The sequence below is a fragment of the Trypanosoma melophagium genome (genome assembly GCF_022059095.1).
Source record: "Trypanosoma melophagium isolate St. Kilda chromosome Unknown ctg18segment0, whole genome shotgun sequence".
NCBI classification, from domain to species: Eukaryota; Euglenozoa; class Kinetoplastea; order Trypanosomatida; family Trypanosomatidae; genus Trypanosoma; species Trypanosoma melophagium.
In genome coordinates this window covers 359,620-382,922 of record NW_027125147.1, presented here as the reverse complement: position 1 = coordinate 382,922, position 23,303 = coordinate 359,620, and the positions used below count along the sequence as shown (strand labels likewise).

Genomic DNA, 23,303 nt, shown 5'->3' with positions numbered 1-23,303 from the left:
TTTTGTGTATCTAACTATATATATATATATATATATATATATATATATATAGGCTGTGGAAGAGGGACTACAAAGACAAGTGGATTGAGAGGCCAGGCGTGAGGGAAAAAGAGATATTCATACAGTTAAGTACACATAAAAACAAATTAAAAAGAAAAAAAAGAAAATGGATTCCCTTTCTTTCCAAATTGTACGGCCAATGAACAGACTCACTCAACAGGCACTCCTCAAACATTTCAGCCGTCATTCCGAGAAACTAACGTCATTTAACGCAAAACTTATTCAACGATATGCACTACTTGACTATGTCGATCACCGCGCGATGCTCTCACTACTCACAGAGAAGGCACAGCAGCCTCTCACACCGGCGTCCTTTACAGGTCTACGTCAAACACTACAGGCTGTTCAGCGATTCCCACGTGATTTTGATAAAGAAAAGCAGAGTTTTGAATCGGCTTTTCTGCAATCTATACTAAATACCCCACCAGATACCTTATCCTCTGTGGAGTATAGTGCATTGTGGTCGCTAACCACATTAATCACCGCCTGGGATGATGTCATGCGACTGTCGAGTACATTTCCATTACAAAAGACATTACCACTTCAAAGTGAAAAGGAATTTCGCATTGTACTGGATCAAATGTTAGTGAAAGCCATTCCCATTACTTCCTCTAATTCTAGTTCAATTGATAATACACCAAGTGAGTCACAACCACGTGGTGTTAAACTCCTAAAGGAATTGGTAGGGGAAGAAGTGGCAATTCAACGTGCTATAGATGGAATTAGCCAGCGTAATGCCTCTTGGACAGATAAAGAAACTGCCGTTTCTACATTTATTGGTGTTGTACATGCACTGAACCGATGGCCACAGGAACAAATACCAGGAATAGAAGCATGGAGAAAACTAGCATTGCATCCAACAACGTTTCACGATGTGGATTTTCATCAGCTTCTACGTATTTTAGTGAGGGTTTATAGTCCGGTGGTACCAGAGTATGTTCGGATGTCGCTTGATGAAGCCATCTGCACAGATCTTTGGCGTTGTTATTCCGAGTTGCCAAATGAACCTGTTGCTGTCTTCTTTGAGCAGGAAGAGTTATTACGAAAATTCACAGTTTCTGTAGGAACAAGACAGCCCGGTGTTGGTAAAGGTAACGATACTACTAATAATGGTAATGATAAGGTTAAAGATAAAGAAAATATCAGCAGCAGTAGTAGTAGTAGTAGTAGTAGTAGTAGTAGTATTACTAGTCGTAGTGAGAGTAATAAAAAGAACAGTACATCAGAGAAGGAGTTGACGGTACAGTTACGAGAAGCGATGCGTGAATTGCATGAACGAACGTTAGAAAAACAACTCCATAATGATGGACCACCGCTGACTCTTCCTGTTATTATTAATCTCTTTATTGGTAGTGTATTTCTGCGAGCACAAGGGGAACTTACAGGGGCTATTATCTCTGCCTTAAAAAATACATTGATACCATCATCATCATCATCATTACCGATATCTAATCTTACAACTCTACAGGCGGTAATTATTGCCAGTTGTTTGGATCGAATGCAAAATACATCCGATGCATCAACGGCAGACTATTATTTATCTTCACTCTCTGCACAGGCACGCGAAGATGCGGATGCAATTGGAAAGTTACTCGTGTCTTTGTTAACTTATCCATATTTACAGCAGCACGGATCTGCACGGTGTGTGTCAAGACTCCTCTGTGATTGTCCTCACTGGACAAGAATGAAGGGATTAGAGCAGACGTGTTTTAATTTGCTGCGAGAACACGCACAGGATGGATTTACAAAATCACAACTGCAAAAGATTTTGGTCGATAATACTCGTGGTTCTATTTCGCTTCCTGTGGACCTTAAGGAGATTGTCGTACAACGCGCCGCAGAGGTGCCAAGCAGGTGATTTTTATTCTCAAAAAAGGATCAACAGAAGAAGGGAAAAAAAAGGAAAGAAAAACAATAAATATAACTTGGAAGGAATAGGATCAGGTAGTACGAAAAGATAAAACAAACTAAAACAAAAAACGTCTAGTCAATCACAGATATTTGCATCGCGGGGGATGGGGAAAAATCACCGTTGCTTCTTCACATGGAGTCTATTTTACATAAAAAATAACCATTATAGGTTGTGCTATTTTCGTTGTTCGGTGTTATACGCCTCCCTTACGCACCCTTTTCTCTTATTCTCCCTCTCTTTTTTGTGTATTTGACAAAAAGAGGAGGAATATATTAGTCTCTTATATGGTGAACTGAAGGTTCGGTTGATATACTCCTGATATCACCGATAGGGTGCAAACAAGAGTACTATCTATTTCTTTCTTTCTTCTCTTTCTTTTTCTTCTCTGTGAGTATAGGAAAGAAGACAGAAACCGTTAGGTTTGAAATGGATGAAAAACCCCGTTTGGTGGAACCCTCCCCTGCATCTCGCCGTGCAGCGAATGTGATGATTGTATTTGGTTTCCCCTGGTACACCAGCGAATCGCAGGTTAGAGAATATCTGCTCCAGATCTACCCAGCAGCGGTTCCAGTGACAACACGTCTTTATACAAATCCAACCAATGGATCCAGTCGAGGTATTTGTTTCATTGAGTACAACCAAAAACAACGTGTGGGAAGCAGTGGTAATATGAATGATAATAATACTAATAATAATAACTACAGTAGTACTATCGGCGGTAGTAGCAACAGCAATACAACTTCATCTACGAGCAGTGGCTTGCTACGTGTCGTGAAACCAGAGATCCCGGATGAGGATGAAGATGATATTCTCACAGTAGTAAGAAACAACATTGATGGAACCCACTTCGACCGCCACTATCTAACCGCAGTTTTATATCACTTAACTAATCAAAGCTGGGATCGCGGTGGACGTTTGCCTGAATTGCCAACAGATCCACCTCCCACACGTGGTGGGGCTGGCGGTGTTATTGAGGGTTACGGCGATGAGGGCTTCGTTGTGCGCTGCGGTCCAGTGTTGGGACTTGCAAACACAGTAACGGTGGTTGGTGTGGCGAACATGCAGGCACTGCGTAAACGACTGCGTGGAGAGGCAGCATTTGATTAAGAAGAATGAAAAGGAAAAGAAGATGGTGACAGTAGTGCTGGTGTTGGTAGTGGTGGGATGAGGATACGAGTATAATAGAAGGATTATACAACGTTTTCTTTTCCTTTTTTTTTTTGTTATTGTTATTGTCGTCGTTGTTGTGATTGTACACAAAAAAAACCCAGAAGAGGAAGAGAGTAACGAGAGTATGTGCATAGAGCTGTGATGTTGCGAGTATTTTTCTTATAATTACTCTCACTTTCTCTCTCTCCCCATAAAATTATGATCCATTCTTTCATGATGTAATGAGTTGTGGTTTTGAGAAATTTTTTTATTTCTGTTTTATATTATTTCTTCTTTTTTTATATCTTTCTTTAATGTTCCTATTCTTAATTTTTTTTGAGAAGAAAACGCATTGATATTACCTTCAAGAGAAATCATCCTCATCGAAACAAAAAAACAAAGAACAAAAAGAATTGCAACAAAAAAGATAGTCAAGAAAGCAAAAAAAAAAACACAGAAAAAAAAAAATAATTAATTTTGTATCCAATTCATTCATTCAACAGAAAAAACTAAAATGACCTCTATAAAGGAAGTACTCGCCAAGTGCCTCACCGCTGGCCTATCGGCGCCCTTCCCACCACCATGCAAAGAACTTGACCCCAGCGTCCCACATGCACCAAAGCGGACACCGAATCTAACACCGAGTGAACGCCGTCAAGCCATTGCCAACGCACTGCGTTATTTTGAGCCCGCCCATCACGAAGAACTCGCGGCAGAGTTCAGCAAAGAATTGGAAGACTATGGTCATATATACATGTACCGCTTCCGCCCCACAGAGTATGAGATGAAGGCCTACCCCATCTCTGACTATCCTGCCAAAAGCCATTTTGCAGCAGCCATGATGCTAATGATCATGAATAACCTTGATAGGCGTGTTGCCATGTTCCCACATGAACTTATCACCTATGGTGGCAATGGTGGTGTATTCAACAACTGGGGACAATTTTGCCTTACAATGAAATACCTAAGTGAAATGACTGATGAACAGACACTTGCGCTTTATTCTGGACACCCAATGGGTCTGTATCCAAGCCACCGTGATGCCCCACGTGCCGTTATCACCAATGGTATGATGGTTCCAAACTACTCTACTCGAGAGCAATACGACCGGTTGTATGCTCTGGGTTGCACTCAGTACGGCCAAATGACTGCAGGTTCCTTCTGCTACATTGGTCCCCAGGGTATCGTGCATGGTACAACCATTACGTTCCGAAATGCCGGGCGCAAGTATCTTGGTGTTGAAGACCTCGCCGGGAAAGTTGTGCTGACCAGTGGTCTCGGTGGAATGAGTGGTGCCCAAGGAAAGGCTGGTGTAATCTGCCGTGCCGTCGTTGTGGTGGCTGAAGTTGACCCAAGTGCCCTGTACAAGCGCAAGGAACAAGGTTGGTTGTTGGAGGTGGAGACCGATGTTGAAGCTCTCCTTCATCGTGTACGTAAGGCTGCTGCTGCGAAGGAAGCAGTAAGTATTGGTTTCCTCGGTAATGTCGTAACACTGTGGGAACGAATTGCAAGAGAGAAAGAGCATATTGTGGATCTTGGCTCGGATCAGACCAGTTGCCATAACCCCTTTAACGGTGGCTACTACCCTGTTCAGCTTACCTTTGAGGAGAGCAAGAGGATGATGGTGGAGAACCCTGGAAAGTTCAAGGAACTTGTACAAGAATCTCTCCGCCGCCATGTTGCTGCGATAAACACCCTCGCCGCACGTGGTCTGCGTTTCTGGGACTATGGCAACAGTTTCCTCCTTGAAGCCTCCCGCGCTGGTGCGGAAGTGTGGCAACCAGACGACACTGTCCGCAGCATTAACCGATTCCGCTATCCATCATATGTGCAGGACATCATGGGTGATGTATTCGCCCTTGGCTTCGGTCCCTTCCGCTGGGTGTGTACCTCGGGTCTGCCAGAGGACCTTGAGCTCACAGACCGCATTGCAGCAGAGACAATGGAGAAGTTAATGACAGATGCCGCCCCCAAGTCGCAGCGACAGATATCCGACAATCTGCTTTGGATTAAGCAGGCGGGGGAGAACAAGATGGTGGTGGGCTCCCAGGCCCGTATCCTTTACGCAGATTGTGAGGGACGCCAGACAATTGCAAAGAACTTTAATGATGCTATTCGCGATGGCCGCCTAAAGGGCCCGGTGGTGCTCTCACGTGATCACCATGATGTGAGCGGCACAGACTCCCCCTTCCGTGAAACCTCCGACCTCTACGATGGCTCTGCCGTTACCGCCGATATGGCAGTACAGAATGTCATTGGCGATTCCTTCCGTGGCGCCACATGGGTCTCATTGCACAACGGTGGCGGAACAGGATGGGGCGAGGCAATGAATGGCGGCTTCTGCCTTGTGCTCGACGGTACCCCCGATGCCGAGCGCCGCGCTTCACTCATGTTAATGTGGGACGTTCTTAACGGTGTTTCACGCCGCGGATGGAGTGGGAATGAGTGCGGACGTGAAACCGTCGTGCGGGCGGTATCCCGTGTGAAAGGTCTACAGGTGACAGTGCCCAATCAAGTTAACCCTGCATTGCTGCAGAACTACTAGTGATTGCGTAGATACGTATCTCTGTGCGTGTGTGATTGGGTTTATTTTTATTCAATTTTTTTCTTCTTGAGAGATTGGGAGTTATAGCTGGGGTTAGGGTTTGATAGTATGTCTATGTGTGCATTTCTTCCCATCTTTAGGACTCTTCCTGTGTATTACTACTACCACATTTTGTTTCTTTTCCCTTTCTTTATACCATGTAATCACAATACTGTGTTGTGATATGACAGCGACAAAATAAAAATAACAAAACGCAATAGTCAAATCCCGAGAGAGTCGGTTTCAACTTGATTTTCTCTCCTAAATTCCGTTTCTTTATTTTTGGTTTTGTCATATTTTTGTTTTCCTTCTCTCTCTCTCTCTCTCCCTCTGGGTGACCTTTTCATCCATACCGTTATGAATGGTAAATTCATCATACGACGTGAGACAATTTGGTTTATTTCCTTTTTGTTGCATGGATACCGTCATGATGATTAACATCAGTATTATTTTCCTTTCTTTTTTTTTATTGTTTTTGCTATTTTACTCATTATTACTGTTTTTACACCTGTATTCACTGATTTGTTTGCTCGTTCTATTGTTACGTCCATACCAATAGATACCCATACAAACAAAAATAAGGGTAGGGAGGGAGAGAGAGAGAGAGAGAGGGGGGGTGATTGCGTGGTATAGCGTTCTCAATGCATTTTCTCCTTTTCTATTCCTCTTTTTGTGAATGTGCGAGGATGGAGAAGAAAGAGGCTTGCTAACCCCCTATTATATTTATTGATTGTTATTTATTTATTTTCTCTTTTCTGGTTTTTTTTCATTGTTTCTGTGTGTTTGTTTATGCTTGTTTTGTACTTTCTTATTTTCCATCACATTAACTTTCTCTGTTTACTCGGGGCTTACTACGGCAAAAATGAAACGGCGGCAGGATTCGCCCAAAGTGAACGAGAAGGGAGAGAGAACAACTGAAGGTCGAGAGAAATGATAATGATAAAGAGAAAAAATGAGGAAATATATACCAATTGAATGTATGTGATATTTTGTTTTGTTTTTGTTTTTGTTTTCTTTGTTTGTTTTTTCCCCCCTCTTTGCGAGAATAAGCAGAAGAGGGAAGAGTAAGAAGCCGAATACGCATACATATGGGGAGAAAAAAAAGGATCTACAAGGGAAAGAAATGAAAAAAAGAGGAAAACGAAACAGAAAAGCATGAAAAATAAAAAAATGTCTGATCACCTACTTTTTTTTGTTTGTTTGTTTTATTTAATTTGTTGTTTTTTATCATCTGCTCCAATGAAGCAAACGAAAAAAGAATTAATAAACTGGGATTGGATGGCAAAAAAAAAAGACACCAAGCAAGAGAAGAATGTCTCAATATAAAGAGACACAAAAAGAAATGCAGGATAATGTTGGCAGCATTCTAATCTCTTTTCTCCCTTTTTGAGGGAATTAGGGTGATGCCTATTTATGATATTCGATACTGCGGTTTATTATTTTTTTCCTTCTTGTATTCCCTAAGAATACTATTTTGTAACGTTGAAAGGGTGTAATTTCATTTTGTTTGTTTTGCTCTCTTATTGGAAAGAAGCAAAAACGACTGAAAAGAAAAGAGAGAACAAACTTAAATGAACAAGTACTGCTGTGTTTGTGTGACCCCTGAAACGGTTTAACTGAAGAAAATGAATGAATGAGTGTCCCCTACATCGCAATTAGGTGGTACACTCTTTTTTTCTTTTATTGTTTGTTTTCTTTGTTTGTTTGTTTGTTTTATGTTAAACCGATCTTTCTATCCTCTTGTTGGCTTGTTTTACTTTTACTTTGATTGCATTGCATGCTGGTTTTCTCTTCTTTGTATTTTGGGTTCTCCACATCGACTGGGAAGGAATTTCACGTAGCACAAGACACAGGGACATATAGAAAGGAACTTATAACGTGCATACGTCTACATAGAGAAAGGTAGAGATAGAAATAGAGAGATAAATTAAAGGGAACGCAGACGTGTAGAATCTATACCTTATCCATTTACTTTCCTCTTTTCTATTTCCATTATTATTATTATTTCATTCTCCCTATTGCATCTCTCTCTTCCTTGCAATGCGGAAGCGTGAGGTGGAGATTGTGGCCCCCTCTGTAGAGAAAAACGACACATACCCCGTTGCCCCACCAACAAAGGGAGAAAAACAAAAACAACGGAAAGAAAAACAACAACAACAACAACAACAACAACAACTTATATTGGCTCCTGTAAAACCGCCTGTACGTCGCAGTCTAGATGCTGTTGGCTCTCGTCACACACGACATCGTCCTTCTCTCATCTCACAATCGCAACGTGACGCATTGACCGTCTCGGCCTTTGGCTTCGGCACCACCCGCCACGGTGCACCCGATAGAAGTGCATCTTCCGTGACGGGCGACTTTACAACAGCGGCCACAACAACAGGAGGAAAAATTGCAACCGGCGGAACTGGAGTTGTGTTGGCGCAGCGTGAGAAGGATTCCCTGCGCTTTCATCTCTGCGTGGATGCCCTGGCGGATGGATGTGTTACCACCTTTATTCATCTCTTCCAGCTTTCCCACCGCCCGCCGGTGTGTGTGGATCCGCTCGCCCAAACACACTTTACCATTCCAGATGATCGGCTGCGGTGGGTGCGGGAGCAACTCGCTGCGGTGGAAATACTGCGACGCCAGAGTGAATTCCGCGATGCCGTTATGTGTTGCTACGCCCTCGCGGATTACTTTGAGAGTGAACGTGATCACGAAGAGGCGGCATGGCACTATGAGACAGCCCTGCGATATGCCATGGAGTCTCTCGAGCGACCACTGGAGCAGGAGGTGCGGGAGACGTATGCGGGATTCTTTGAGCGTCGCAAACAATACCGTAAGGCCCTCGCCCTGTATGAAGTGATGTATAAACTCGCCATCGCCGTTGAGGATGAAAAGACCGCGCGTGAAGCCAATTTTCACATGATGCGAACCTGCCAGGCATTAGCGGAGGAGATGATGAAGACAAACCCAGATGAGGCACGGCGATTTCTCGAGCAGGCTCTTAATATTGCACGTCGTGTGGGAAGTGGAGAGAATGAGGCCGCCTGCTGTCATGCTCTCGGGGTGTTGTGTGAGCAGTTGGGAGATTTGCAGGGGGCACTGCGGTATCAGCAGGCGTTTTACGAAGTCTCACGACGGGAGAAATTGATGGAGGAGGAGAAAACAGCCGCGCTACTCGTGGCGAGTTTGCAGGAGCGTATGCATATGGGAACAGAGGCGATGGAGTCCCTACAACGTGCCTTAAGTCTGGCAAGAGAGGTTGGAGATCTGGAGGGTGTTTGTCATGCAACGATGCAACTCGGTCAAGCGTATAAAAGCAGTGGAGAGGAGGAAAAGGCACTGGAGTACTTTAGACAGAACTTTGAAACAGCACGTCAACAGCAAAATCAAGATGTAGAGGATCAAGCACGAGTAGCACTAGGATTTGCTCTTGGAGAATATTACTATACGCATGCAGGGAATGGTCGTGGATATGTGCCCATTGTTTGTTATGATATTAAAGCACAATTAGAGTGGATGAGTAATGGTGTACTGTGAAGAATATGTTTGGATGGGGTAATTAATATTCTTCTAGTGTAAGTATAAATGCGTTCCTCACGCTATATATATATATATATATATATATTGTGTGGTGTCTTTGGTGAGCAATGTATGTGATGTGGCTCCTATAGGAGTTTGCTGTTATTTCTCAGTCACGTTTTGTTTTTTTTTTCCACTTTTTCCTTTTGTTTTGCTTTCTGTTTGTTTTTTCTTTTCTTCCTTTTCGTTTGATGCTGTGATTGTTGTTGTGATTATGATTGTTGTTTGTGTTTGTCCTTCTCTCTCTCTCCTTTTTATTGCCGCTTCACATTTGAAAATGCGGTGTCCGATGTAATTCCGCTTGGAACCAAAAACAAGCAAACAAGGAAAAAGAACTGAAGAGAAGAAAAGAATTCGTTCAGCTCGTTACGTTCAGGACAAATCCCTTCTTCTTCTTTCTTTGATTTTCTTTAATGTGATGGTAAAGAGAAAACTCTTTTTGTGTCAAGTACAATTCCTGTGTATGGTTTAATGTTTTTGATTTCATCAAAATCATTTATTATTATTATTATTATTATTATTATTATTATTATTATTATTATTATTATTATTATTATTATTATTATTATTATTATTATTATTTCTAAACACTCTTCTTTGTAATACTACTACTACTACTAATCATAAAAATAAAAAGACAGGAGGTCCTAAAATATACATATACATATATATATTATTGTTTTAAAAGGAAAATACAAATAACCAGAAAAAACTATAGTGGGATCTATGCAAAAGGATGTGAAAAGTCTCTCAGAAGCCCTGCGACTCCAACACACACGCTGTGAAGTCTATCAATTGTGGGATGCCAAATTCCACGCCGCACTATCAGGGGTATTAAGTCCCACAGACCTCGCCGCCACCCTCAGTAATAGTATATTAACCGCCTTTCAACACGTTAGTACATCTCTGCGAGAATTGCAGGAAGACACAAGGAAAGAGAATGGAGAAGTGTATAAGTTTCTTGATATGTGGATTGATCGGGTGCAGAGATTAGAACAGGAACACTATCACACGTCTGTACGCCTGCAACAGGTACTTGTACAACACTGTGCAGCCATTCCACAGGCAAACCGTAAAGGTACTACTGCTGTGGCGGTAACAGGAAAGGGAGAAGAAGAATCTAATAATAATAATAATAATAATAATAATAATAATAATAATAATAATAGTGAAAAGGAAAATGTTGAAGCAGTAAAAAATTGTCATGTCTGTGCAAGTTTGCATGACTCAGAGCAATGCGCTGCGAGACATTTAATACCCGTTTCATCTCAGTCAGCACTTACATTTGTATCATGTCGAGATGCCATGTTCTTTTCTTCAGATGATGAAGATGAGAAGAGAGATCATAAGCCGGAAGAGGATTTAATTAATAATAATAATAATAATAATAATAATAGTGATATTGAGGATGAGAGAGTGCCTTTTGTTCTTAGGAGTGGGGAGGAGGTGGTGTATATACCGCGTGAGGTACAACAAAGATGTCTGGCATTTAACAAGGAAATAATGCCGCTTTACCATATGAAAGGAAAGTTGAAACAAGAACTACAGGAATGGACCGAAGAATTGCAAGAAGAATTAGCGGCCGCTACAGCTACAGGATAAAGTTATCGGTTTATTCATAGTTTGATTGAGTGGTTGGTTAGTGGGTTGTTTAACTGCCTTTATTTTCTTTTTTTTCTTTCAATATATATATATATATATATATATATTCACGTATACGTAACTCGTCAGAGACGAAACTCATCATTGAAAGGAGTTATCGATGTGTGAATTGTAGACTATAACAAGAACAAACAATAATAAAACTAATAATTTTCCCCTTTTCATATATATTTCATTGGAGTAAATCTTATTATAGTTCTAATCTGAATTACACTTTAAAGATAGAAATGATATCGGATAAGATTTCACAGTTTCTCACGGCCAACATGACGGAGGCCACACTCGCCTCATTAAAACAATGGGGACCAAAAGTTATAAATTTTGCCCAACGCGTTGCCCAAACACATGAAAATCCGTGTCATGGATTGGCGTTTATTACAAGTGGAGGAACCGCCGCTCCCCTCGAAGTTAACGCCGTGCGATATCTCACAAACTTCAGTTCCGGTGGTCGTGGGGCAAACTTTGTGGAGTCACTTGTACAACGGCAATGGGCCTGTGTATTTCTATACCACAAAGACTCCGAACAGCCATTTCGCTGTCATATTAATAGAATGAGTACAGAAGCGTTATTCGCAGAACTCGCCGCCCCTTCACATTCGCTCACACTAAACGCCGCTATGGAGGCATATGAGAAGTATAAGGATTATATACTGTATATTCCCTACCACACAGTGGTAGAATATATGTACTTATTACAATTAGTTACTGTGACGTTAAGTCGTCAGGTGGAGTGTTTGCAATCTCTACCCATGATGCTTATTGCGGCAGCAGCCGTGTCTGATTACTTTATTCCACTAGAGCGAATGGCACAAAATAAGATAAGCGGTGGGGATGGTCTCACACTTCACTTGGATAATGTACCAAAGATCCTCTCCACGATTAGTGAAGAGTGGCATGGATCTGCTGTAGATATTCCACGTTATTTGATTACGTTTAAATTAGAGACGGAGGAGACAAGTATGAAGACAAAAGCGGTACAGAATTTAAATCGATATGACTGTGATGCGGTGGTGGCAAATATGGTGCAGAACTACAGAGAACAGGTGTTGCTTTACTGGGGAGGACGACACCGGGAACAACCACCAATGCCACTCAAGCGACCACAAAACTCTACAATTGAGACATTGTTAGTGGATGTCTTTCTTAAACAGATGGAAAGTGATATGCATGCTATGGCAGAAAAGCAGAAGAAAGATTCCTGATTTGATTCTCTCTGTGTCTCTCTGTTTATGTGTGTTTGTATGTGATGATGGTATTGGAATATTAATTAGTGAAGAATTATTTCTCGAGCAATAACAAGGGTTTGGATTCCTTGATGCAACTTTCCGTATTTGCCACGTGGTTTCTGGCAGCACGTTTGCCAGAAAAGAACAAAATGCACACATATGGCAATCTGGAGTTTCTTGGATGTTGTCATTAATTTTTTTTCTTTTTGTAATGCTTCTTGTTCAGCACTTCGTTCCCTCGTATTTTTTTCTTTCTGTACATACTTCTATACATGAGTTATTAAAGTTTTGAAATGTGTGTACATGAAATCCCCCCTTGATGTCTTATATGTCTCTCCTCCACTGTTTCTTTGTTATTCTCTCATTATACGTTTTCGTTATTTCTTTTATTTCCTTCCTGTTATGTCCCCCTTCATTATTGGTGTAAAGCTATATAACGATTCCATAATTGAAATATACATTAATTACCCCATTCCTTTTTTTTTTTTAAAGGAAATGAAAAGTGAATCTCCACTAGTGCACTTCCGCCAGCGAACCCTCACATACGGCGATAACAACGGCTCTATAATACATTTATCGCAACAGTGTTTCTCTGACTGTGTGTGGATTCTCATCACGGAGGATGACACTTGCACACCAGGCGTTGTACTGCGATCTGATCCACTGGAGTCTGGGCCACTGAATACCAATAGTAATAATAATTGGGCGGGGGATAAGACGATGCCGGCCACACCGTGTGAGTGTCTGTTAGGCATGCGAGATCATCCACTAACGAATGTGTTGGCGAGTGCTACTGCGGGGATTATACAGCAGCAAGGGGAGCGGCGGCCTATTCTGATGTGCATTAGCGTAACAAAGACGGCGAAACGATTAGAAAGTGCCGCAGATCGAATGGCATTTGTGCGAACTGTAAAGGATGAAGTTATGAAGCTCGCTACAGGAGCGTGATGAAGAGAAGAAGATGAGACATTAGAAATGAACTCATTCACATACACATACAAATATATATATAACGAATAAGAAGAGATAGTCTTTACAAAGTCGAATTTCTTTTGTCATGAGAGAAAGAAAAAGAAAAAAGTGAGAGTATTGTCTTTTCTCCTTTTTGTTTTTCTTTCTTTCCCCCCATTTCATACCTTTTATTTTCCCCATTCTTTCACAGGAAGCATTACAAGCTTGAATTAAACAAAAATATACAAAAAAGGAGAACCGAAAAAGAAAAAAAAAAGGAAAATAAAGAAAAAAACACATACACACACAAACACTACAAATATTAACTCAAAACATAAAATGAGTGCTTATAAGCAACTTGAAGAGATGTTTACGAAGGTGTATCACTTTCGACATATGACTGCCTTGGGGTTTTGGGATACACAAGTCATGATGCCTCCAGGAGGGGCAACCGCACGTGGGGATGCACTTGCTGAACTGGAATTACACATTCACAATGTAATAACCGATCCTAAAGTGGGAGTCTTATTAAAGGAGGCACAAGAAGAAGAGGCAAAACAACAATTAGAGCCCTTGCAATGTGCAAATCTACGTGAGATGCGGATGGAATGGGAGAGGGAAGCTCTCATTCCAGACACACTTGTGCAGCGAAAAGCGGTATTAACGAGTAAGGCTCAGGCAGTATGGCGTAAAAGTCGTGAAGCAAATGATTACAATATGTGGATGTCTACATTTGCAGAACTTGTAAATGTTGCCAAAGAGATTGGTGTGGCACTTGCACATGATAGTGGTAAACACCCATATGAAGCGCTTTTACATCTCTTTGAACCTGGTTTCTCATTAGAGCGACTGGATGCGATATTCAATGATGTTAAATCATGGCTTCCCGCTCTCATTGCGGAAGTGCAGGCACAAAGTGCAAAAGACCCAGTAAAGACAATAGAACCACAAGGACCATTTCCTCTTTCTGCCCAACGTGAACTCAGTCGTTATTGTATGGAATTGTGGAATTTTGACTTTGATGCGGGTCGGCAGGATGTCAGTACACATCCTTTCTGTGGAAATGTAAGAGGAGATGTGCGAGTAACGACACGGTATGATGAAGCACAGTTCGAACCAGGTCTTATGGCACTTGTACACGAAACAGGACATGCCAAGTATGAACAGAACTGCGGTCCACTATGTATGTCTACACAGCCGGTGTCTAAAGCTCGTTCTCTTGGTATACATGAGGGACAATCACTCTTTGCAGAGCGCATGATTGGACGATCAGCGGCGTTTATGGAACATTTGGTACCAAAAATGAAGGAGTTTTTTGGTGATCAACCGGCTTTTACAGTGGAGAATATGCGGCGATATGCACAGAGGGTGAAACCGGGTTTAATTCGTATTTTTGCAGATGAACTCTGTTATACAATGCACGTTATCCTTCGATATGAAATTGAACGTGGTTTAATTGAAGGTACAATGACCGTAGAGGATGTTCCTAATGTATGGCATGAAAAGATGAAGGCCTATTTAGGTCTTGAAACACTTGGAAATGATAAGGATGGGTGCATGCAGGATATTCATTGGTCTATTGGTTATTATGGGTATTTCCCCACATATGCATTGGGGGCCATGGTCTCTGCCCAATTAATGCATACAGTGCGTAAGGAACTTGGTAACGAGTTTGTGGATGATTGTATTCGCAGTGGTAATCTTGAACCTTTACTTAAGAAACAGTATGAAAAGATTTGGCAGCATGGAAGTACATACACAACAGAGGAATTACTCACAAGGGCAACAGGAGAACCACTTAATCCAATTCACTACCGCAAACACCTTGAACGTCGCTATCGTGATAAAGTTGGATGATAATCCCTATTTTTTTTTTTTCTTGTTGTTTTGAGTTCACAACCTTCTGTCGTTAATATTTTTTTATTTGGTTTTTTTTATGTATGCTGGTATTTACCATGAAAGCATACGATCGTAAGAAGACGTTTTTTTTTTTTTTTCTTTATGAGTTTTTTTTTCCCCCTTAATGAGGAAACCCTTATATTAATTTATTTACGAATGTTCACTTATGTGTTGTAATTTTTCTTTTTTGGCTCGTATTTTCTGTTCCTCTGCCTTTCTTGTGATAAAAAGAATTCTGTCTTTCTGTGTTTTGATAGACGTTTATTGTTATTATTTATCCGCGCCTATATGCATAATCGCAGGTGTACTTTTTTTCCCCTTTTTTTACCATCTCTGTATGACTCACGTATTATTTTTTCTTATTTTTATTTTTCCTTCTCTTTTGCTGTTTGCATATATATTTCGGTGTGTGTATTTATTATATGTTATTGATTACTCCTGTATAGCAGGTGATTAGTACTGTGCGGATTGTCTACACATACAGCCACAGATAAAGCATCGTATAGGCTTACATATATTCATAAGTAAATAAGTATTTATATATATATCCTTGATTAATACACAATACGCAAAAGCAGAGGGGTGGCGTATCTACGGTTTCTCCTCTCACTTCCACTTCACACAAACACAAACAAGCAAATACCAATAACAAGATAATTAAAAGCAAAAAAAGAACCACCTGAGGAACACATACATATATATATATATATATATATATATATATATATATATATAGTACAAGAGAGTTAGAAAAGAAAAACCACGATAAAAAATGAGTACACTACGGGCGTTAGTATTAGCCGCTGCCCTCCTTGTACTGGCCATACTATTTGCCATTCTCGCATGTACAGTCGTCGTCGATCGCAATGCCCGGCCGCTGCTGCCGCTTCTCTTCTCACTTCTCACACCATTGCCATTGGTGCTGTGTGGCCGGCCGCACGGCGGTTTCACCGATGAAAGTCTTCTCGACGTCGTGGGACCTTTTCTCGGCGGCGCTCTCGCGGTGGCTGGACCGGCACTCACTTGTGTGTTGTACCACACCGGCAGTATTGTGTTTGCCGCCTTTCTGCTCTCCATCGCCTCGGAGGCGTTTCTCGCGTCCACGGCGTGTGTGTTGGCGTCTGCTTCGCCGTCTGATGAGAGTAGGGAGTATGATCTTTAAGGGGAATATATATATATATATATATATATATTTATTTATTTATTTATTTATTTATTTACACAGAGGAGGGGTGTGAACTATGAATAGTGAGAGAGAGAGAGAGAAAGAGGGAGGTCCGTTTGTTTGTTTGTGGTTGCGTATGGGAAAGATAATGGTAGTAGTGGTGATGGTGATAGTGGTGCTATTTGTGTGTGTGTGTGTGTTTCTTTCTTCTTTCCTCTTTTTGTTCTTTCGTTCGTCTCTTTTTTCTTTTTTTTTCCTCTCCTTTTTTACAACTGTGTTTGTTGCTGCGATGTGAAGGACATCTTTGACTCATTGAGTTTCTTTTTTTATTTATTTTTCCTTTTTTGTTTCTTTTTTTCTCTGTGACTCTTATTAACGCCATTATATATATATATATATATATATGGAGTTAAGTATACATATGTATGTATAAATGCATGTGTTTTGATGTCTATCTATGTGTCCTTTCTCTCTCTCTCTCTCTCTCCTTCTTTCTTTGTGAATCTTGGTTCCCTCTAAAAGTCTCCCCTCTACACGGGTCCTTTCACTCTCGCCAAGGCAGATACTCCACAGGGGCGTGTGGTGGCTTTTCCACGACTGCAGTTCCCAAGTAGAGAAAAAGTGTTTTTTATCCCAACAACAACAACAACAACCTTATCGACAACAACAACAGCGTTGGGAACGACTGGAATATCTGGAATACGACAAGATGATCCATTAGGACGTTCATTTCACACAACACGATCAGCAATGATGCGGAGTCAACATACAGCGCGTAAATTACGTAATCGCAGCTCTAGTGCCCGCAGTAGGGCAACTACACCTACTGTTACTCACTATAATGGCAGTAGTAACAACAGTAGCATCAGTAATAATACCACCAATAATAACAATTATAGTAGTAAAATGAATAGTATCAATGACAAGGAGAATGAACGTCCTGTTAGTGCTTTAAAATCACCCATGTCATCAACGCGTGCAATTAGTCCACGACTACATACCGAGGCTCGTGCTGCTCGTTCTCGTAATCATGTTAGTTGCAGTAACGATACAACACTAAATACAGAAAATGTAAAAAAGACCCCATGCCGTCCACGAAGTCATAGTGGTATTCAATCTAATACTACGCCAAGAGTAAGAAGGGTGATATCGTCACGTACACCAGTTGAAACTGTTCTGGAGGAATTTGATAATGAGGATGATGTATATGAGGAAGAAGAAGAGGATGAAGAGGATTGCTCATTGCTATTTGTGATGTCTTCTGTGGAGAAAGAAAAAAAGAACACGAAAGAGAAGGGCAATAATACAAGTAACAGATTGAATGGAAAAGGTACCAATGATGTTATGGAAATCACCGAGAAAAAGGAAAAGGCAAAAGTTTCTAAAGGTGAACCCACAGAAGGAAACTCAACGCTATGTACCGCAAATCACAATAGTGTGATTTTTGACTTTCCCAAGCCCATCAGTTTATCCCATATTACAGTCTCCACACCAGGGAATGGTGGGGGACCCGCTTCGTATGAAGTGGGGGTGAAACACGCCCATGGCACAGACTTTATGACGGCTGGGGGCGGCGAACTGCGCGATATCGCCGGTGTGCAGACGATGGCTGTACTTGTGAGTGCCCGTTTATTTCCCGTGGATCGTGTGCGGTGTGTGTTTGCGGGTGGGGGTGCCGATATGCCGGGATTTCGCGTGAGGGATTTGAAGATACATGGTAAACCATTTACTGGATGATATTTTGTATATGTTTTTTTTTTATTTATTTTTTATTTTTTGCTTCTATTGTATTGTATTGTATTTCGAGTTTATATATATATTGTTTTGGTATTCAGTTAGAGTTATGTGTCACAGCTATCGAGGAAGCTGGGATAAGATGGGACGCATATCCTGTGTACAGTCGCTAGAGAAGAGATATTCCATACTATTGTTATTATTTATTGACTGCTCTTCATTAGTAATGATTGCAAAAAATAAAAACCATTTTTTTAAACCAAATGTTTTCTTTCACTATCATTGCTTTATTGTTGTTATTATTGTTTTGGTGGATCATTAACCTTTTTATTTCTATTTTCGTTTATTTTTTTTTTATTTGTTTATTTGCTCTAACTCTACACTCTGTGAAAAGGTCTGTGACTGTTGTGTTTATCGATAGAAGCCACAGGAGCAGAACTCCATGAATGAATCCATATTAACGCCAAACACCGCATGTTATCGGGATGTAATTGAGCGGCTCTCACACCGTCTTGCCCGTGTGTTATCAGAAGTTAGTAACTACCACCAGAAATACCAAAACCAAAAAGAACAACAACAGAGTGAAACAGATAAAACGGAGAAGAAATATGTGAATACAAATAGCGTGCCAATGACGACAACATCATCGGCGCCATCGTCGTCTACAGAATCCACTTTCTCATGGCCTTCTTTGCAAGTTCGTCAACGTGTGCGAGATCTGCAGGAGTCTTTAGGTGAACACAAAGAATTATGGGAGACAATCCAGCGTCTCAATACTGCAATGTGGCAACTTAAATCGGAGTGTCTTATTGATTTACGCCATATATCAGGGCCGTGTTTGGAAGGTCCTCTTCTCGATATGGAGGATGATAGTAAGGACGGTGATGTTATGGGTAGCGAAGAAGGGAAGAGGAAACTGAATTATTGCCATATGGAAGAAGGGATGGATATGTTAGGGAGAAGGTTCCCATACAATAAGAGGAGAAGTAGCAACAACTCGGATAAGGAAGATATTGCTCGTTCGTTGGTACGACTTCAACAGCAAAAAATCCTCCACGGAGATGAAGTTTGTCAAATTTCTCAACGTGCCTTACAGGTTCATGACACTCTGTATTCACATTTCGATAAGACTCCTAATTTGTGTGAAGAAGTCTTTACTGCAATGGCTAATAACAATAATAATAATAATAATAATAATAATAATAATAACGAAAATAAACAAGACATGAGTAAACTACATGCGTTATGCAGACGCAATGAAGAGCGTGCTCGTGGTTTGCAGAAAAGACTAACACAAGTATTGGAGAGGTATCACAGCGTTGTGGCACATACAAATATGGAGCTTTGCCGTTTGGAACTGGAACTCCAGGCAATAGAGCGGCTCCCACCACAAACAAAAGAAGAAAATATGCTTGAAGAGCTGCTTTCATGTAGTGATAAATGCGAGATGCATGAACACAGAATAAATTAGCATTAAGAAGGCAGGATCACAAAATCTTCTAAGTGTTCTGTATTTGTTTCTTGATTGTCTGCACTATGTGATGTAGTATTGTTTATTTGTTGGTAAAAGAGTGTTCCCTCATTTTTGTCTAACACCTTTGTTTCATTTTCTTTTTTCTTTATTTTATTTTTTTTTTTTTATGAGGGCTGTGTAGTTTATTTTCGCAGCATGCGACGGGTGTGTATAGGCATCCGCGTTACCCCAGCTGCGTGTGTCTCCCGCGCTCACTCCCATCTGCAGAATAGCAGCAGCGGAAGTAGTATTATTATTAGTAGTGGTACTAGAAGAAGAAGTGATGATCTCTTTTCTACCATGAAACGTAGTGGGACATCTTTCTTCTCTTCTTCACTACTAATGACGCGTCGTGGTGTGGGTGTAGATCTTCTTTCACCACTTGCCAAACTTGGACAAAGTCGTGATTTAGCAGCGGATATAAAAGCTGGTCGACAGCGTAATAATAAGGAAATTATTGCTTCCTTTGAGAAGATACAAACCTTTGATGCGATTCACTATCGTAAAACCGATCGCCCTTGGGAGTTGGTACCAAAGTATGCCAAAAAACGTGTCAGTGATCTTTGTGGCCTTTTAAGCAGTGAGGATCGTATGGAAATTGAACAAGCCATTGATAAGATGCAGTCTCTCTGTGAAGTGGACATGTACGTTGTGCTTGTCCCCACTGTTGGCTACACCACCCCTGCGGCCTTTGCCAATTCCATCATGTTTGACTGGGGCATTGGGGAGCCGCAGGGAAATGGACTTCTTCTCTTAATTGCCCAACACGAGGCAAACGTGCGGCTGGTGGCGAGTGAAGGCATCGCGGAGTATTTTGGCCCACACTTTCTCGAGCCCGCCGTGCGGGAGGTTTTCCAGCCACTCGTGCGGGACGGGCGGGCGAGTTATGGAACTGTGCAGTTGGTGTACGCCATTGCCCGTCAGGCGCAAGAGATGCGGCCCTTTTGGCAAAGCCGCCGTGGTGTGTTTATGATACCACTAAAGGGATTATCTTCGGCTGTTGGTCCGGTGGTGTTTCCGCGATTTCTTTCACCGCAGAGCCGTCATCGTGTGCGGCGGGCCCGTCGTGTGGTGCTTTACGGCTTCACTGCAGTGCCGTATCTCGTCGCCGGTGTTTTCTTCTTCGCCGCCGCCACGGCTGTTCTCGTCAGTCAGCTTATGGACACAGTGTGCCCGGACTGTCATGCGGGGATGCACCGAGTGCGGGATGATGCCACACTGCAGGCGGTAATGCCGCGAGGACAATATTTAGAAATGGTGAATGGCTGCGCACACTACAGAGTGTGGAAGTGCCCACACTGCGAGAACAGCACCCGCGTTGTACTCACCTCAAGGGATCTACACCAGAGCACACGCTGTCTGCAGTGCATGGACTGTCACTACTATACATGTTCACTGGAAAAGGAGGTGTTAAAGCTACCCACAAAGGATGAAGATGGGTTGAAGCAGTTGTTGTACAAGTGTGAAAATTGTCGTGTGGGGCGGGAAGTGTTACTTCCACTGCTGCGTCCAATAGATCTGAAACCGGAAGAGAAGTGGTACGACTTCCTTATTGAACGGTCACAGACGCACAAGAACACAGATCTCAAGTTGTAGTAACAGTAAAGAGGAAGGGAAAAAAAAAATGCAAGCAAAGAGGGAGAGAGAGAGAGAAATAAAGGAAGAAAGAAAAAGAAAGAGAGAGGATGGGGTAGGTATCGTGAGGGGTTTACAAACTCGCTGGAGTTTTTGATGGGAATTCTTTGTTGTAATGTTACATTTTGCAAGTGAGAGAATGCAAACATGATGGAACTATCACGTGCACACACTCACACATATACATATTCATATGCACACAAAAAAAAAAAGAAAAACTATAAAAAATGAAAGGATATATATCCACTGAGAGTAACGCGGAAGAAAACGATACCAAAAAAGGAAAAGAAATATAAACTACCAAGGGGACAGAGAAGGTTTATATTACCTCTCTTTCTCTTTTTCTTTCTTTTTTTTAATCCTTTTCGATGCTGTTCCTGATATGTATTTGTTTCGCTACTATCATTTCTTCTTTATTGGTTTTTCTTTTTTCCTTCTATCTTTCTCTCTTATTTTTATCTTTTTTTTAATTATTATTGTGTATAATTGCTAATGAGAGTCCATGTACCACGACCTTGCTCCGCGCGTTGACGAAAGAGTCTTGCAACGTGTTGCTCGCCAGCAGGGCTACGCAGGGCCAAACTGTTTGGATTCCCTCCAACAACAACAACAAAAAGAAGAAAAAGAAAGAGAAAGATGGAGAGAAGAAGCGAATAAAAGTAATGATCTTCCACTCTATCTAGCAGCCACACCAGAAGATGTATTACGTGCCTACCCGCCTCCTCCAGCAGAGTTCACAGAAGAGAAAGATAGTACAAAACGTTCTCTTCAACAGCAGGAGAAGCATGAAGAGGAAGTTAAAAAGGCGTCACTTAAGCGTCCACGAAGTGTTAATCAAACTGTGGGGGATAATGAGAAACGTGATACAAAAACAACAACAACAACGAGCGAAGAGTCGAAAGGTAATTTATCATCTAGTTTTACACCATATATGCACTTTGCCCCTTCCTTTGAGCGTACGGATTACTTGGGCCGATCCTTCCTAACACCCCCACCGTCTATGCGGCCACTGGAGCAGGAGTGTCGTCCCCCGCGGCAATTAAAAGGCAGTTGGGGCAAACACACGGCGGGTATTCAACAACTGCAGTGGGTTCCACCAATGGGACATCTTCTTTTTGCCGCCGATCTCAAGGGTGAGGTGCGACTGCATGATGCGATGGCATCACGTAAGTGCATTGCCACCTTTGTGGCTCACACCCAACCGGTGAAATCATTGGAAGTTACACCAGATGCGGCAACCATGTCTACAGGCTCTGTAGATGGAACTGTGGCGATGTGGGATGTGGAACATGGGGTTTGCCGTGGGGTATTGACAAACACAGAAGGACTATCATGTGTGCAGCACCTTCATCACCCGTTTGATCCTGCCGCTCTCATTCTTGCCGCGTTAGATCGAAAGGTGGTGTTGTATGATGTACGTGTGAGTCAACAGCGATACCAACGCGAATATACTGGTCATATGGGTACTATTTTTAACCTTACCTTGTTAAGTGGTGGTAAGAAGCTGCTTACAACAGCAGAGGATAAGACGTTACGTACATGGGATTTTCGAGTTCCTGTGCAAATTAAACAAATAGCAGATGTTTCAATGCATGCCATCACACACGTTGTGCGTCATCCAACAGAGGATTTTCTGGTAGCCCAATCACTAAATAATCAGGCTCTCGTTTTTGCTGATAGTGGTGGTGGTCAGGTGCGATTACTGCGACATCGTGTATTCAGTGGTCATACTATCTCAGGTACACGTTGTCAACTAGCCTTTAGTCCAGATGGACGCTATTTGTCAAGTGGTGATATTCATGGTAAACTATTTATTTGGTCGTGGGCTACAGCAGAGTTATTGCGTTCCTTTGCAGCCCACACTCAGATGCTGGCGTCACATAGATGGCATCCGGTGGAACCATCACGCGTTGTCACCTCCGCGTGGGATGGAACGATAAAAAATTGGAGTTGATTTTTTGTACTCTTTATATATATATCTATATATATATATATATATATATATATATATATATATATATATATATATATATATATACCCACGTGTTGTGTCTGTATTGTTGTTTTTGTCTGTATATATACATATGTGTGTGTGTTTGTGTATTCAGAGAATGTGATGGTGTGACAGCGATATAATGGATGGGAGGAGATCTTTGAGAAAGAGGAGTGCCAGTAATACTATACTAGTTAATAGTACTTGTTGTACTGCGAGAAAAAATATCTCCCTGTAATATATTTATATA

At 41.6% G+C, this 23,303-nt stretch overlaps 13 protein-coding genes across 13 annotated transcripts; all 13 read left to right on the top strand.

Moving 5' to 3' along the window:
* Nucleotides 1–166: 166 nt before the first annotated feature.
* On the top strand, nt 167–1,918 carry LSM04_001707 (uncharacterized protein; the record flags this gene model as incomplete). Its single annotated transcript, XM_067331635.1, has 1 exon — nt 167–1,918. The coding sequence occupies one exon, from the start codon at nt 167–169 to the stop codon at nt 1,916–1,918; it is 1,752 nt and encodes a 583-aa protein (XP_067193027.1).
* Nucleotides 1,919–2,398: 480 nt separating this feature from the next.
* On the top strand, nt 2,399–3,079 carry LSM04_005346 (uncharacterized protein; the record flags this gene model as incomplete). Its single annotated transcript, XM_067331634.1, has 1 exon — nt 2,399–3,079. One exon carries the CDS (start codon nt 2,399–2,401, stop codon nt 3,077–3,079), a length of 681 nt encoding a protein of 226 aa, XP_067193118.1.
* Nucleotides 3,080–3,635: 556 nt separating this feature from the next.
* On the top strand, nt 3,636–5,666 carry LSM04_003400 (Urocanase; the record flags this gene model as incomplete). The annotated part of the gene is made up of 1 exon (XM_067331633.1): nt 3,636–5,666. The coding sequence occupies one exon, from the start codon at nt 3,636–3,638 to the stop codon at nt 5,664–5,666; it is 2,031 nt and encodes a 676-aa protein (XP_067193059.1).
* Nucleotides 5,667–7,745: 2,079 nt separating this feature from the next.
* LSM04_005408 (uncharacterized protein) lies at nt 7,746–9,233 on the top strand (the record flags this gene model as incomplete). The annotated part of the gene is made up of 1 exon (XM_067331632.1): nt 7,746–9,233. One exon carries the CDS (start codon nt 7,746–7,748, stop codon nt 9,231–9,233), a length of 1,488 nt encoding a protein of 495 aa, XP_067193121.1.
* Nucleotides 9,234–10,001: 768 nt separating this feature from the next.
* Nucleotides 10,002–10,877, top strand: LSM04_002180 (Required for excision 1-B domain-containing protein; the record flags this gene model as incomplete). Its single annotated transcript, XM_067331630.1, has 1 exon — nt 10,002–10,877. One exon carries the CDS (start codon nt 10,002–10,004, stop codon nt 10,875–10,877), a length of 876 nt encoding a protein of 291 aa, XP_067193036.1.
* Nucleotides 10,878–11,164: 287 nt separating this feature from the next.
* Nucleotides 11,165–12,139, top strand: LSM04_004752 (DNA/pantothenate metabolism flavoprotein; the record flags this gene model as incomplete). Its single annotated transcript, XM_067331629.1, has 1 exon — nt 11,165–12,139. The coding sequence occupies one exon, from the start codon at nt 11,165–11,167 to the stop codon at nt 12,137–12,139; it is 975 nt and encodes a 324-aa protein (XP_067193097.1).
* A 519-nt stretch (nt 12,140–12,658) lies between these two features.
* On the top strand, nt 12,659–13,111 carry LSM04_006337 (uncharacterized protein; the record flags this gene model as incomplete). The annotated part of the gene is made up of 1 exon (XM_067331628.1): nt 12,659–13,111. The coding sequence occupies one exon, from the start codon at nt 12,659–12,661 to the stop codon at nt 13,109–13,111; it is 453 nt and encodes a 150-aa protein (XP_067193143.1).
* A 342-nt stretch (nt 13,112–13,453) lies between these two features.
* Nucleotides 13,454–14,971, top strand: LSM04_005165 (Peptidase M32; the record flags this gene model as incomplete). Its single annotated transcript, XM_067331627.1, has 1 exon — nt 13,454–14,971. One exon carries the CDS (start codon nt 13,454–13,456, stop codon nt 14,969–14,971), a length of 1,518 nt encoding a protein of 505 aa, XP_067193108.1.
* Nucleotides 14,972–15,785: 814 nt separating this feature from the next.
* LSM04_003226 (Vacuolar protein sorting 55) lies at nt 15,786–16,175 on the top strand (the record flags this gene model as incomplete). The annotated part of the gene is made up of 1 exon (XM_067331626.1): nt 15,786–16,175. One exon carries the CDS (start codon nt 15,786–15,788, stop codon nt 16,173–16,175), a length of 390 nt encoding a protein of 129 aa, XP_067193057.1.
* A 424-nt stretch (nt 16,176–16,599) lies between these two features.
* On the top strand, nt 16,600–17,915 carry LSM04_003513 (uncharacterized protein; the record flags this gene model as incomplete). Its single annotated transcript, XM_067331625.1, has 2 exons — nt 16,600–16,605; nt 16,701–17,915. 2 exons carry the CDS (start codon nt 16,600–16,602, stop codon nt 17,913–17,915), a joined length of 1,221 nt encoding a protein of 406 aa, XP_067193061.1.
* A 439-nt stretch (nt 17,916–18,354) lies between these two features.
* Nucleotides 18,355–19,383, top strand: LSM04_001473 (uncharacterized protein; the record flags this gene model as incomplete). Its single annotated transcript, XM_067331624.1, has 1 exon — nt 18,355–19,383. One exon carries the CDS (start codon nt 18,355–18,357, stop codon nt 19,381–19,383), a length of 1,029 nt encoding a protein of 342 aa, XP_067193021.1.
* A 198-nt stretch (nt 19,384–19,581) lies between these two features.
* Nucleotides 19,582–21,021, top strand: LSM04_009018 (TPM domain; the record flags this gene model as incomplete). Its single annotated transcript, XM_067331623.1, has 1 exon — nt 19,582–21,021. The coding sequence occupies one exon, from the start codon at nt 19,582–19,584 to the stop codon at nt 21,019–21,021; it is 1,440 nt and encodes a 479-aa protein (XP_067193208.1).
* A 541-nt stretch (nt 21,022–21,562) lies between these two features.
* Nucleotides 21,563–23,014, top strand: LSM04_008686 (WD40 repeat; the record flags this gene model as incomplete). The annotated part of the gene is made up of 1 exon (XM_067331622.1): nt 21,563–23,014. The coding sequence occupies one exon, from the start codon at nt 21,563–21,565 to the stop codon at nt 23,012–23,014; it is 1,452 nt and encodes a 483-aa protein (XP_067193195.1).
* Nucleotides 23,015–23,303: the final 289 nt, after the last annotated feature.